Below are 13,821 nucleotides of genomic sequence, written 5' to 3' on the forward strand. Positions count from 1 at the left end.
ACAATCTTTCAAAGTACAGTACTCCACGGTATCATATGTTTTAGCGATGTCCAAGGTAACTATAGCTGCTTATTTGTTATGTAGCCGAGCTAACGGAAGCCGACTTTCTAAATCAACGTGGGCATCGCAAACTGAACAACCAGCCCTGAACCCGATTATACAGAACTTAAAGTTGACCTCACGGTGATAAGTTCATTATTTCGTACATTGACCATTCTCTAAACCAAGTTACCTAATTTGATGTCAGTGCGATTGGCCTTACGTTATCCAACATGTATGCTTCATTTTCATTTTTGATCAACAATATAATTTTGAAGAGCTTCCATTCTGGCGGTATCCATGCGTTCCCTAACGATTAAGCCACTAGTTCATGGAAAGAAGTTCGTGATTTCTGGAGGCAAAATTTTAACATACAGTTCATAATTCCATCTGGTCACGGACCTGTCCTCGGTAAGCATGATACTGTCTGACTTATTTAAGCTAAAGAAACTTCTGGAAATTCATCCAAGTTTTCCAGCATGAGCCGAATAGCCGAAAGATTAGCAGTGAAGCGGCGTTGCAAACTTTCCGCTATGTTTTCCAGAGAGGTGTCCCATTTCTTGCGGCGTCAAGACACATAACTGCAACGTTAAAAGTGCTGGCAGTACTTTTTTTGTCCGAATGTAAGCGAACAGAGCACGCCTATTTCTTGATTTTGCAACATGATCGAAATGTCTACTGTCGTATTCTTCTTTCGCGTGGTTCTAGCACGCCTCAATACGTCAACAAAGAATTGATAGTCCTTCAAGTTGGTTGGCTTTGATTATGAAGAAGTTTTCTCGAAGCGGATTTTCTTCTTCAATAGTTGCGCGTACACTCATCGTTCCACCAATGAGAAAAGGATTGTTTTTTCCATGGAATAGAAAATTCGGAATTGTTTCTAGATCTCTCCAGCATTGAACCAATAATAGATGCAATCTCTTTAGTACTGGCATTTCGAAGCTTAGAAATGGCAGAATGGAGGCAGGCTTGAAATTCGCTATGGTTGATGTATTTCCGTTTTGGCTGATCTAATTTCATTCTTGTAAGTGATATCAACAACTACAGGAAAATGGTCACTGTTGGTTGGCATATCCAGAACAGCCCATGAGAAACCCTTGATTGCGTGAGCAAAATGTGTAATCTAGTACTGAGCAAGTCTGATCTAGGACAAATCTTACATGGCCTTTATTTACACATGAGAGGTTGGGATCAATAGTTCATTCCCACAGTCACCTGCCACAAGAACCTGTCTTTAGTACCCAAGGCGAATGATGTGCATCGAAGTCTCTGTGAGTACAATTCCGTTTCTACATGATGCCAAAACACTGTCAAGATATCGCGTACTTTGCACACCGGAGGGGAAGTAACAATTTAAACTGAAAAAGGGTGGCATCTGTGGAGGAGGTAGTCTAATGCTTATTATTTCACAATCTGGTCTAACAATCAGAAAGCAATTTTCGCCCTATGGCATAATTTACTTGATACAAGAATCATTAAACCACCACATCGTGAATGGCTATCTAATCGAAAAGAACACAAACCTCCAAGATGGAAATTTTTATCTGATGTAAGCCGAGTTTCTTCGAGAAATATATTATCAAGATTAATATTATTGTCAAAATAATGTGAGTCGGTTGACGCTCTCAATATAGAATGGCAGTTCCATTGTGGTACCCCCACCTTACCTATGATGTTGGGCCCACCGCATAGGCGCATGGCGCGCCCTTGTTAGGCGAAATGTTACGCGAAATGTTGTTACGCGAATTGCCTGATTCATTTCGTTTAGTTTTTTCCTTCAGATCGGTGAAGATACGGGATCTGGTACGTTTATTAGTTCGCATAACGAGTTCCATATCCGCTACAGCACTTGTGCTCGGCTGAGGCGTATGTCGCTCCAAGTGCACCTGTGTTCCTGACTGCTTAGCCTTGTCTGCAGATGCAGAAAGTTCGTCCAACAATACATTGCGTAATTTAGCGGCATCGCTGGTAATGTCCGATACTGCAGGTTCTGTGCTAGTCTGTACTCTATGCCTAATTTGATTTGAAAGAGTTTGCACCAAACAGATGGAAATGTTAGATATGAGTTTATCCATTGTTTTACTCACTGTCTTTTACACAGCTCTTTATATAGCCTGCGATAGATTTGAGTCTATACTGCAAATGTAGCGCGCTCAAATTCCAGAGTATCCAGAAGCCCTGTCTCTTAAGTTTTCCGATGGCTTCCCTTCGAGAAGAGTATTCGCATTGGGCTTGTGCATTGGTGATGATGATGATGATTCTCGAAAGAACAGCACAACCAATCACGGGGGATGACACGAAGTGTGCGGCAATATTTTTGCAAAGCAAAATGATATATAAATGAAAAAGGCAAGCAGAGAGATGAGAAAAAAGGGCGAAGGATATGCGAAAAATATAATCTTTAAGGAAGCAAAATTATTTGCGATATTTTCGCTGTCTCCTATTGCAATGCTACTGATCCTAAAGATGAACGTATGAGATAAACAATCGCTATATTTTTAAGGTAAATAGGTAAATGCTTTGCCTTGGGCTTTGATATCTGCTACACATAATAATGAAGGGCTCGATCGTTTCTGCATGATTACAAAAAATACAAAGGCGGGAAGGAACGAATCAAGGCACGTGTAAATAAAAATAAAATGACGGCATTTTGCATCACAGTTTTGTTAGCGTAGCTTCTCATTTGCCTTGTGCTGCGTCAAGATCTAGTCCACGGATACTCAAGGTGCCGAAAATTTGTGTCCGTTTCTTGGGCATATTTAATTGTGCAAAATCCAATAGGATGGCAGCAAATGAAAATTGAGGAGCTATTCCAATGCTGGAAGTGGATGGCATATGAGTTCTTTCAACGCACGACATCTATTTGATACAGAATACTGAGCCATAGCCTATGACACACATTGCAACTAATGCCAAATATTTATCCAGAAAGTGTGCTTTGTATTTTGTGCATTTCAACCTTTGCATTTAGGTTGCCTGAGTCTTTTTGTTACGAAGCCCGTCGTCTCGTCTCGCTCGCCGCAAGCGCTTGACGTTTCGTACATTATCTTGACTTGCGTTTGCTGCTAATGCGTGCCCATTATTTTAAGAGGGCCAGTGGTTTGAACAAGCCAGTGATGACGATTCATCCACGTTACTGGTATTGTGGCCCAGCACGGCCAGAAGTGGAATACTAACTGAGCTATAGGCTGGAAGTGAGAAACTAATTGAGCTACCGGTGAAACGATCAGTGGGGTTTAGAAGGTCAACTTGAACGCACGTATTCGAAATCATCGCACATTACCATACACTAACAATTACTTGTTGCCATTATACACCATACTCCACATCCAAGACAGATAAAGATAATCAAACACCTATTTGTACCTATTTCGTTTTGTGCCGTGAAATTTTTCGCTGACGTGATGTACCTCTATTTGAAATTGTATACCCCCAACAACAATGTCCCCACAGGGCGCTGTAGATACATGTGTAAACAAAGAAAACAACAAGGCTGCGTCCCGCCTAGCCTGCTCACGTGTAGCTCTGGGCTGCGCGTGTCCTGAGCTATCTAAAGCGTCAAGCACTGCGCTGCAAAATTCAACGAGTCCAATCTTTATTTGCCTTGCACACTTTATTTGCCTTGCACAGCTCTCTAACAAAGCACAATGACTGTTCCCGTGTCTGGGTGAAGCAAAAGGTTTCCACTCTGGAAAAGGTACCTCCAGGCTTTGCTGCACACTCTCATGTGCTGCGTTACAGACGCCTAATGGGTACTCCAGTGTCGCGAATGGAAGAAATATGACATAGAGGGCATTTTGCAGTGCTACTTACTGTTGGTATCATATGAAACTTTTAAAGAGTCAATGCTACACGCGCACGTGTTTCTTTTCTAGCAGCGTGCTTAATTTTCCCACCACGAAGTGAAGCGAGACTGCCAAGTGAGAAGGCGCTGAGAACGAGGCCCAATTAGGCAATCGCTTTCTACTTTTGAGACGAAGCTCAAAGCATCCTTCCAAGTTTTTCGCCCGTAACCAGAAACGGCGAAGCTGAAATGTATACGAAACGAGCTCTTCAATGCCTCCGCGATAATGGCCATCTGTTGAGAGAACAGGCGAAAGCCACGAATAACTAAAAATTTGGATGTTACTGAATTACATCTGCACAAAAATTTTTTTCACTGAGGTTCCTCACGTTATATTGATTTCATGCAAAATCTCTTCATAAAATAGTTGACGGACCGAAAGTGCCAATATTGCAGTAGCTTATAATTGCGAAATGTGACCGCAGGAAACACAGGGGAAAATTAACAGATTATGAAAAGTGGTTCGTGTTGACCATTTTGTGTTCTGTGTCACTTTTATTGTGCTTTTTGCGACCCCTTTTCCGAATATTATGTAAGCAAATGAACTACACTCCAGCCTTCCAAGTCTTAAAAGGTATACTCCAACTTCCGACATGTGGAAGCAAAAATAAGTACCACAAAGCAACTCCTCCTTAATCTGTCTGAGTAGTTGCAGCACAGGACAACAAAATCGTAGGGAACCATTGAATTGTGAGTTGCTTACTACTGCGTTCGTTGGGATGAAACAGCATTGAAAGTGTTTTAAGTATCCCACCATATAAAACATTTGTAAAGTGCTCCTTTCTAGTGACTCCTTTCCTTTTGCTGTTACGTGACTGGAACAGTTCATCGTGAATTCAACTAGTTGTTCCACAGTCTGATTTATCTCTTATACGTGCACAATGTAGAACATAACGAAAGATCTCGTACTTTATCTGCTTATGTGGTATTTTTTTTACAAAAGGATCTGAAACAGGCAGAGTACTATTATCATTCTTCCCATTCGCTTCAAGATCCTGGATTCGAAATGAAAGACAAATAAAATGAAGGTATTAAGCGCTTTAAAAAGTACTGATACTAAATGTCAGGACATAAAGCAGTTAAGGAGGTATGGTAGTGTAAACCCCTCAGGATATCTTTTGCATTTTTGGCAACGAAAAATCTACTGGACTTTGATGAACAAACCTATGGAAGCCCGACATCGAGCAGCCTTTCTAAGTGGTTTAAATGTCGCGTTCAAGTGCGCCACCCGCACTCAGGTGTAAGCAGTAAGCACACGAAAAACCTCGTTTTACTGAAATGGCGTTTTCTGTACATTTTTCAACTTCGAAGTACCTTTCCTCAAAACTTTTTGAATTTATTACCACGAAACTTTGTATACGTGAACTACAACATGTTGTAAAAAGTCTTAACCAAAAAAATTCCGCGTCGTCAATCCAAGTCCAAAATAAATGTTTCACAGAATATCACACTAACCGTTTCTGAATACTGAGTATCAAAGTATGGTGAGCTATATAAATTTTACCTACAAAATATAGATTTTCAATTGTGTAGTAGGCCCATTCATTTTATCAGCACCAAATGACTGTGTTTTTTCCGGTTCCACGTCAAGTGGGCTTCACTTTCTTGGAATACATAAAATGAAGAGAGACCAGACGATTCGACATGAACTTCGAATTTAATTATCATAATGCGCAAAATTTATGTATCCCGGCCGAAAACGTAGGGTGCAGTGTGCCCGAAGTTAAATGCTAACTCCTGACACATGCTCGGCCACATCCATCCAGCGAATTGAACTGGTTAGACCCGATCAAGATGCGGTGCGACTTCAATGCGCACCGGGTCACGTTGACACAGTGAGCTCCACCGTGTGGCTGCATGTCGGCGAAATAAGGGTGCCTCAGCTGGCAATGTGAGCCCGTCTCGGCAGCTGGCGTCTCGTCGCACTCCGACTCTGTGCGGAGCACGCAGCGCCAGCGGCATTCTTCCCAGCTGCGGTACCCGCCAAAATGGCCCACGGACAAGCACGTACCCTGCGGGAAGCTCCACGCGACGCACTTATTGCCATGAAAGTACCACAGCACGTCCAGCACGTCTTGCCTGCATGAAATTAACAAGTTTTGGTGTTGTTTTATGATCACCATTATTTGTGGTTAATTCATGGTGAATGCGTTAGAAGCGTCCCCTCTATAAACATAAGCCAACTAAGTCCATCAAAAAAAAAGTTCACCAGCAAATATAATACTGCCTAATCTAATTCTGGGCCACTTGGGTTTACGAAAAGTTGACGCGAACAGTTTGAGAGACATTTGTATGTATGTATCTGCAGCGCTATACCACGGCTTGATTTAAGTGACCGGCGCGAACAATTATGTGAAGCCCATTGCACATCAAATGCCGTAGACAGAGCGTAGCGACAGTGCCTCACTTTCCGGTAGGCTACGGAAGGCCGTACCTTCCGTAACAGCTCACAAGTGAGGTGTCCTCTCACGTGACACTCGCCCATATCTGAAGGATGACGTCATAGGTGACCGCACGATGCAGCATAGTGGTACCACGCACACTACTGTAGCTCTACAGGCGGTCTTCGTAATCTGTCCTGGTGTTAGTGTTGGTGGTGGGGGATAGAAGAGCAAGAAGGCGCCTAAATTATGCAACCTGATAGGGAGCACGGCTCAGCGCCTAGAAATCTCTCGTCACTCTACTGTGGTTCGCTCCTCTTCGCACTCTCTTGTTATCATTGTTTTTCGTCGTCAGCTATGCTCCGCGGTCACTCTTTTTCATCCTCGTTAGCTCTGCCAGTTATTATGCCACAGACGCTGCTCATTGCTGAAGCGGATGCCTAAGAGCTTCGCTTTGAAAAACAGGTGCAACAACAACAACAACAACAACAACAAATAATAATAATAATAATAATAATATAGTTTGTATTATTATTATTATTATTATTATTATTATTATTATTATTATTATTATTATTATTATTATTATTATTATTATTATTATTATTATTATTATTATTATTATTATTATTATTATTATTATTATATCTGAGGTTGAATGTCCCAAAACCACGCTATGAATTTGGGGAACGCTACAGTGAAGGGCTGCGGAAATTTAACCACCTGGGGTTGTTTAACCGACGTGCGCTTAAATCTATGCACACGAGCTTCGCTTAAAAAAACGAAGGCTAATTTCATATCAGGACAACGACAACCATGTTTGAAGTTCAGGATATCAGCCGTTGAAGAGTGTTAGGTTTTTTATAATATTTCCACAGAAACTTTCAGTGCTCGCCTGCTTTGCACAGCACTTCGTGCATTGCAGACGTCGTGAACCAAGTGAAACGCCGACAGCCCCGTTAAAACAATCGAAGCCAGCCGTGGCGTACCAGCCAGCCCTGTAAGCGCACAACCTCCGATTGAGTGGCCCAAGCACGTGACGGGGGACAAAAGCGTGGTTAGAGGACAATTGGTCAAGATATCCGCAGACCAGACGTTTGCACCCTTTCTTCCTCCTTCTCTTTGCCGCCTGATAGCTGCGCTCTAAATTTACGGCTTATCCCTCTTTCATAGCAATAGTTCATAACACGTAACTGAAACTACTCTAATGGAAGTATAATTACAGTTCTGTTGGACGTTATCAACTTACTTCTAGAGTGTCTGTTGCTATTCTGCCAGCATGATAGCATTTGATATTAAAGCACTCATGTCGACACCGACTGCCAATTCTCTGCCGAGCACATTGTTTGCACCGCGTAGCGTCGGTGGCAGCGCGATATGAGGCGACGCACATCATGAATTTGGATAATAGTTCACCAAGTGAGCATCGAAAGCATGCAAGAATTGCCCTCTCCGCTAGCGTGTGACGCAGTCACTTAAACAAAATTTCTCGACGATGTTTCGTTCCTGCGAGTGTTAAAAAGTAGTGATAATAATTTAAACAATATGGGATTGTTGCTCTTAATAGAAACACGGGTTTCGGGAACCACAAAAAAAGCAGTGTAGCGTGGTGCCTGGGAAAGCATCGCTTATATACGACACAATCTTTTTGATACCGAGAGAGCCAGTTTGTTACCATTAGGGGCCATGTGACGTGACGGGGAAGATTTCAATTCGTGACGTACTAGCGGTAGATTTGTGATGGTTCACGTAAACAACAGTGGGTGTATATTCTCCAGCAGTGTTGCTGAGTTGTCAATCTGGAATAGGAATGATTTCGTAATCATTGCGCATTTATCAGCCTCGGAATAGAAGGAAGACGATGCTGTGAGGAATGGAATGGGAGTGGAATTAAGCACCTTTTTCCCGGAATTTAATGGTGTTAGAGTACGTAATTTACCGAAAACCCAGCACGTTTTCTTCTATGAGAGTGGTGGGAAAGCCCGGGAGGCGCCACCACCGCCCACGCAGGTGTTGGCGGCTAGAGAAGCGCTACCATAATGCACTACTACACAGGCTCTTGCATCCAGCACTTCACACGCATATTCGTGAAGCGCTACACATAGGTAGACGGCAATTCTGATATCTTATTTTTTTATAAGCAACTGTTAAAGAGCCATCCAGTGAGAATTCAGGTTTTACAACGAAACGGCGAATCGCTCATTTAGCTCCTAGCTTAACGTTACAAAATTTCGGTGAATGAAACAAAAATGGTTTGAAAGTAAACATTCGACAGAAGTCTGTCAGGTTGGGTATTAAACTGGGAGATCATTTGGACTCCAACCAAAAGTTGTTACTTTGTTAGTCGAGTCGTGGCACATTCGTTTGTCCAGTCTTGGCACATACAGAGGACAGCCCATAATATCAACCGCTCTCTCGGAACCCTTCCCCAAGTGTATTCACACGGACTGCGTTCCACAGCGAAACGAGAGAGAGAGAGGGGGGGGGGGTCATTAGCCAACCCGCGAGTGCTTTGAAGACGACGCTGCTACATAACCTCCGCAGTCATCCCTGAGGAAGGAACCAAGTCGGTTCCGAAACGTCGGGTTTCTTCAAAAACTTTTGGTTGGAGTCTAAATCATCTCCCAACAAAAATGAAATTCTTTTTTCACCTTGCTGTGCTCGCGACCTTAAGTGCAATATTTAAAAATCTCCAGGACGCTTACTACGACGCCAGTCCAGTGAATAGAACACTAGTGACCGATTGCCGAAAGTGTTCGGAAGATTAGACGTTCAGGAGATCAAGCCTAGGAGATCAGACATCTCTGAATATTGAGCTGAAAGCTGGTCATCTGGCACTCCTACTGCACCAATAGGTTCATTTCATTATTACCGTTATCTGTTTTTGTAACTTCCCTTGGTTCCTATGACTCGGCACATATCCGTGTTTGCATCGCCAAGCAAAGAAGACATTGGTAATTATTTTTCTGCCCTTTATATCTACTACTCTAATATCACGCTGAAATCTGTCATGTAGACGTGATTACATGCTCTATCTAAGTCAAAGGCCACAACGCTTTCTCTAGATTCACGTTTAGTTAGCCAAAGCAAAGGATAGGCGTGATGTAAATGTGTGAACAATCTGCCAACTTACAGAAGAGAAACCGCGGCATAAGTCGCTGTAAGAACAAAGGCATCATTCCGACAGACACTGAAGGGAGAATACATTATCCTCGCACGTTCGTTCTGATTGATACCCCACACTAAAGGGGCGAATACTCTATGCATGGTTTGGTGTTTATCTCAAAGCAGTTTAGTACCTGACACAAATACCCTTTACGACAACATAGACATCGCTTACCTGCGCACACACGAACACAAAGCTCTCACCCCATCCATGCTTGTGAGGCGCGTGACAAGCGTGAGTGCTGACAAGCAGTGCGGCACTGTATTCCGTATTGGATGCAAAGACACAACGTGCCCAAGTGAGGGTGCGCTGTTCCATCTAATACCAGCATATCGAGAGTTTTTTTTTTGTTCCCAATAAGCCAATTTTAGTTTTCTACAAATTAACGACTCCTCGAGACGCGGGGCAATACTGCTTAATTAATCACACTAGTTTTGTCAGCATGAAAATACGCAATGTCGTCAGTTTAGCATTAACAAATTTAAGCTTGAACAAATAAATATCATCATGAGTTCAAATATGCTGGCCATGAAAAGACTACATGTAGTGATAAAACTGTTCCTAAAAGATTTAGTAGGGCGGTTTTACTGTACAAGATATGGCACTAAGCTACTAACTCTCGACCTCGGAAACGTGTTTTACGCACTTTTTCAGATCCTAATGCATCTAAAGACACTATATTTATGGTGTTCATTCTTAACTCGTTAAAACTATGAAGATATATTTTCTACATCGATGAATCAAAGGTGTGGAATGGAACGCTCCCGCCATTCCCGGAGTTGGATTGGGCCAACTTTTTTCATCCGAGGTATTAAACAGAATGAAACTGTGGCTAAATCGTGATTCCCCGGAATGGAATCGGAACGGAATGGAGGCGCCCATTCCGCAACACTGGTCTCCATCCACCTCGAGAGTGGTTTTCATGATTTACGCTGGATGCTGGACGCTAAAATTGCGCATGTTGCACACGAATTTAACCCGTTCACAACATCAGTCCGGAACCACCGGTGCACGCACGACAATGGAGTGAGAAAATGTGACAATGTGTGAGAAATGTGTGACAATGTGTGGAGTAAGAAAGTGTGTCAATGTAGTTGTCGACGCTGATGAAATACACCATATATATATATATATATATATATATATATATATATATATATATATATATATATATATGTGTGTGTGTGTGTGTGTGTGTGTGTGTGTGTGTGTGTGTGTGTGTGTGTGTGTGTGTGTGTGTGTGTGTGTGTGTGTGTGTGTGTGTGTGTGTGTGTGTGTGTGTGTGTGTGTGTGTGTGTGTGTGTGTGTGTGTGTGTGTGTGTGTGTGTGTGTGTGTGTGTGTGTGTGTGTGTGTGTGTGTGTGTGTGTGTGTGTGTGTGTGTGTGTGTGTGTGTGTGTGTGTGTGTGTGTGTGTGTGTGTGTGTGTGTGTGTGTGTGTGTGTGTGTGTGTGTGTGTGTGTGTGTGTGTGTGTGTGTGTGTGTGTGTGTGTGTGTGTGTGTGTGTGTGTGTGTGTGTGTGTGTGTGTGTGTGTGTGTGTGTGTGTGTGTGTGTGTGTGTGTGTGTGTGTGTGTGTGTGTGTGTGTGTGTGCGGCGATGGCGTAGTAGTTAGAGCATCCGCCTCGCATGCAAGAGGTCCGTGGTTCAAATCCCGGTGCCGCGCAGTTCCCAACCGAACAAAAAACAAAATCCGCGTGTTGATGGAACTGCACTAAGAGGCCTGGGGTGCGGCCTCACCGGTAACCACCGCCGGGAACGCACTCCCTCACCAGAGGAGGATTGGCCACCCTGGTGCAGTATCTGGCCACTACCTCCCACATGCATACGTCAAATAACTCACGGCCCTCAGTCCCCAGCAGCTGCGAAGCAACTGACCACGGCGGCGATCAGATCTGCAACGCAGTAGAGGGTGTCAGGAATCTCTGGACTACAGGCCGCCTTTGGAACCTGAACTTGGCAACGTTTAACGCTAGAACCTTATCTAGTGAGGGAAGTCTAGCTGTACTATTCGAGGAGCTTGAGGGTGTTAAATGGGATATAATAGGGCTCAGTGAGGTTAGGAAGACAGATGAGGCATATACTGTGCTACAGAATGGGCACGTCCTTTGCTATCAGGGCTTGGCAGACGGAAGAGAACTGGGCGTGGGGCTCCTAATTCACAGAAACATAGCTGGCAACTTAGAGAAATACTATAGCATTAATGAAAGGGCGGTAGGTATTGTAATTAAACTGAATAAAAGATACAAGATGAAGGTAGTACAGGCTTACGTGCCTACATCCTGCCATGATGACGCTTCAGTTCAAAGCTTCTATGAAGACGTGGAATCGGCAATGAGTAAGGTAAAAACACAGTATACTATAGTGATGGGCGACTTTAATGCAAAGGTAGGGAAGAAGCAGGCTGGAGACCAGGCAGTAGGAGATTATGGCATCGGCACTAGAAACGCCAGAGGAGAGCTATTAGTAGAATTCGCAGAACACAATAATTTGCGGATTTTGAATACTTTCTACCGAAAACGAGAAAACCGCAAGTGGACATGGAGGAGCCCTAATGGCGAAAATAAGAACGAAATAGACTTTGAAATGACTGCAGACCCAGGAATCGTGCAGGATGTGGAAGTGGTTGGCAAGGTACGATGCAGTGACCATAGAATCGTACGGTCTCGAATTCGCCTAGACTTGAAGAAGGAACGACAGAAACTGATACGCAAGAAGCCAATCAATGAGCTATCACTGAGAGGGAAAGTACAGGAATTCAGAGTGTCGCTGCAGAACAGGTACTCGGCTCTTAGTAAGGAAACCAACCTTAGCGTAGATACAATGAATGATAATCTAACGAGTATCATTACGGAGTGTGCAGTGGAAGTTGGAGGCAGGGTAGTTACACAGGACACTGGCAAGCTTTCCCAGGAAAAAAAGAACCTAATTAAGAAGCGTCAAGGCATGAAAGTTTCAAGTACAACAGACAAAATAGAACTGGCAGAGCTTTCGAAGTTGATTAATAGGCGTAAAGTATGCGATGTAAGAAGGTATAACATGGAGAAGTGAACACGCTCTGAAAAACGGAGGAAGCGTCAAAGCATTGAAGAGTAAACTTGGGATAGGCAAAAGTCGGATGTATGCACTAAGGAACAAAGAAGGCAAAATAACTACCAATATGGATAGGATAGTTAAAATAGCGGAGGAGTTTTACAGAGATCTGTACAGTAGCCGAGACAACCACGACCTTAATACTATAAGAACTAGCAGTAACCCAGATGACAACCCACCAGTAATGATAGAAGAAGTCAGAAAAGCTTTGGAGAGCATGGAAAGAGGCAAAGCTGCTGGTGAGGATCAGGTAACATCAGATCAACTGAAAGATGGAGGACAGATTGTGTGAGAAAAACTAGTCACCCTGTTTACGAGGTGTCTCCTGACGGGAAGGGTGCCAGAGTCTTGGAAGAACGCTAACATCATCTTAATACATAAGAAAGGAGATGACAAGGACTTGAAGAATTACAGGCCGATCAGCTTGTTCTCTGTAGTACACAAGCTATTTACAAAGGTAATTGCTAACAGAGTAAAGAAAACATTAGAATTCAATCAACCAAAGAAACAAGCAGGATTTCGAACAGGCTACTCAACAATTGACCACATTCATACTATCAATCAGGTAATAGAGAAATGCTCAGAGTATAACCAACCACTATACATAGCCTTCATAGGTTACGAGAAGGCGTTTGATTCAGTAGAAATATCAGCCGTCATGCAGACACTGCAGAATCAGGGCGTAGATGAAGTATATCCTCCTGAGTTCCAGCTATGGGGATTTGTCCAAAATATTGGACATTAAATACCCCATCACTACAAAGATCTCAGCATGTTTTATTCCTCAAAAACCACTTGTCCAATATTTTGGACATCTACTGGCGCCCTCCATGAAGTTTTGTCAAAATTGCGCCAGGAGATCGCGAAACAAAGAAGAAAACATGGTGGCGTTCAACAAGGCAATCTTCTAGAAGTTAAACGGCGAAAGTTAAGGTCCACTTTTCTGTTGGTTTTTTATTATTTGTTACATTTTGAATAATAGCTTGCAGTTATTCCGGAATTTGTCACAATTTTCTTCAGTAACCTTGCTTTGTGTTGCTTCAGGCCCACTACTTAACGCTTCAATTAAGTTTCAGCGTCCAATTAGTTGGACATCACGCCATACCAAAAGCGCAGGCATCATGGAAATAATAAGCTTCACTTTTTATCTTCGTCATCTACACACCAAGTTGTGAAAGTTTCAGGCAATTCCGTGGACCAAAATCCAACCCGGAAGCCAGGAGGATATATAAACATTCTGGGAAGAAATCTACAGGGCATCAACTGCTACCATAGTGCTTCATAAAGAAAGCAACAGAATACC

At 43.0% G+C, this 13,821-nt stretch overlaps 1 protein-coding gene across 1 annotated transcript in view; it reads right to left on the reverse strand.

Moving 5' to 3' along the window:
* Positions 1-5,521: 5,521 nt before the first annotated feature.
* LOC142776420 (uncharacterized) overlaps positions 5,522-13,821 on the reverse strand; it is a 49,073-nt gene continuing 40,773 nt past the window's right edge. The window contains exon 3 of the mRNA XM_075880048.1: positions 5,522-5,962. Within this exon, the coding sequence (XP_075736163.1) occupies positions 5,763-5,962 (200 nt within the window). The 3' untranslated portion in view covers positions 5,522-5,762. The remainder of the gene's footprint in view (positions 5,963-13,821) is intronic.

The sequence above is a fragment of the Rhipicephalus microplus genome, chromosome X, assembly GCF_043290135.1.
Source record: "Rhipicephalus microplus isolate Deutch F79 chromosome X, USDA_Rmic, whole genome shotgun sequence".
In the NCBI taxonomy this organism is placed as follows: Eukaryota; Metazoa; Arthropoda; class Arachnida; order Ixodida; family Ixodidae; genus Rhipicephalus; species Rhipicephalus microplus.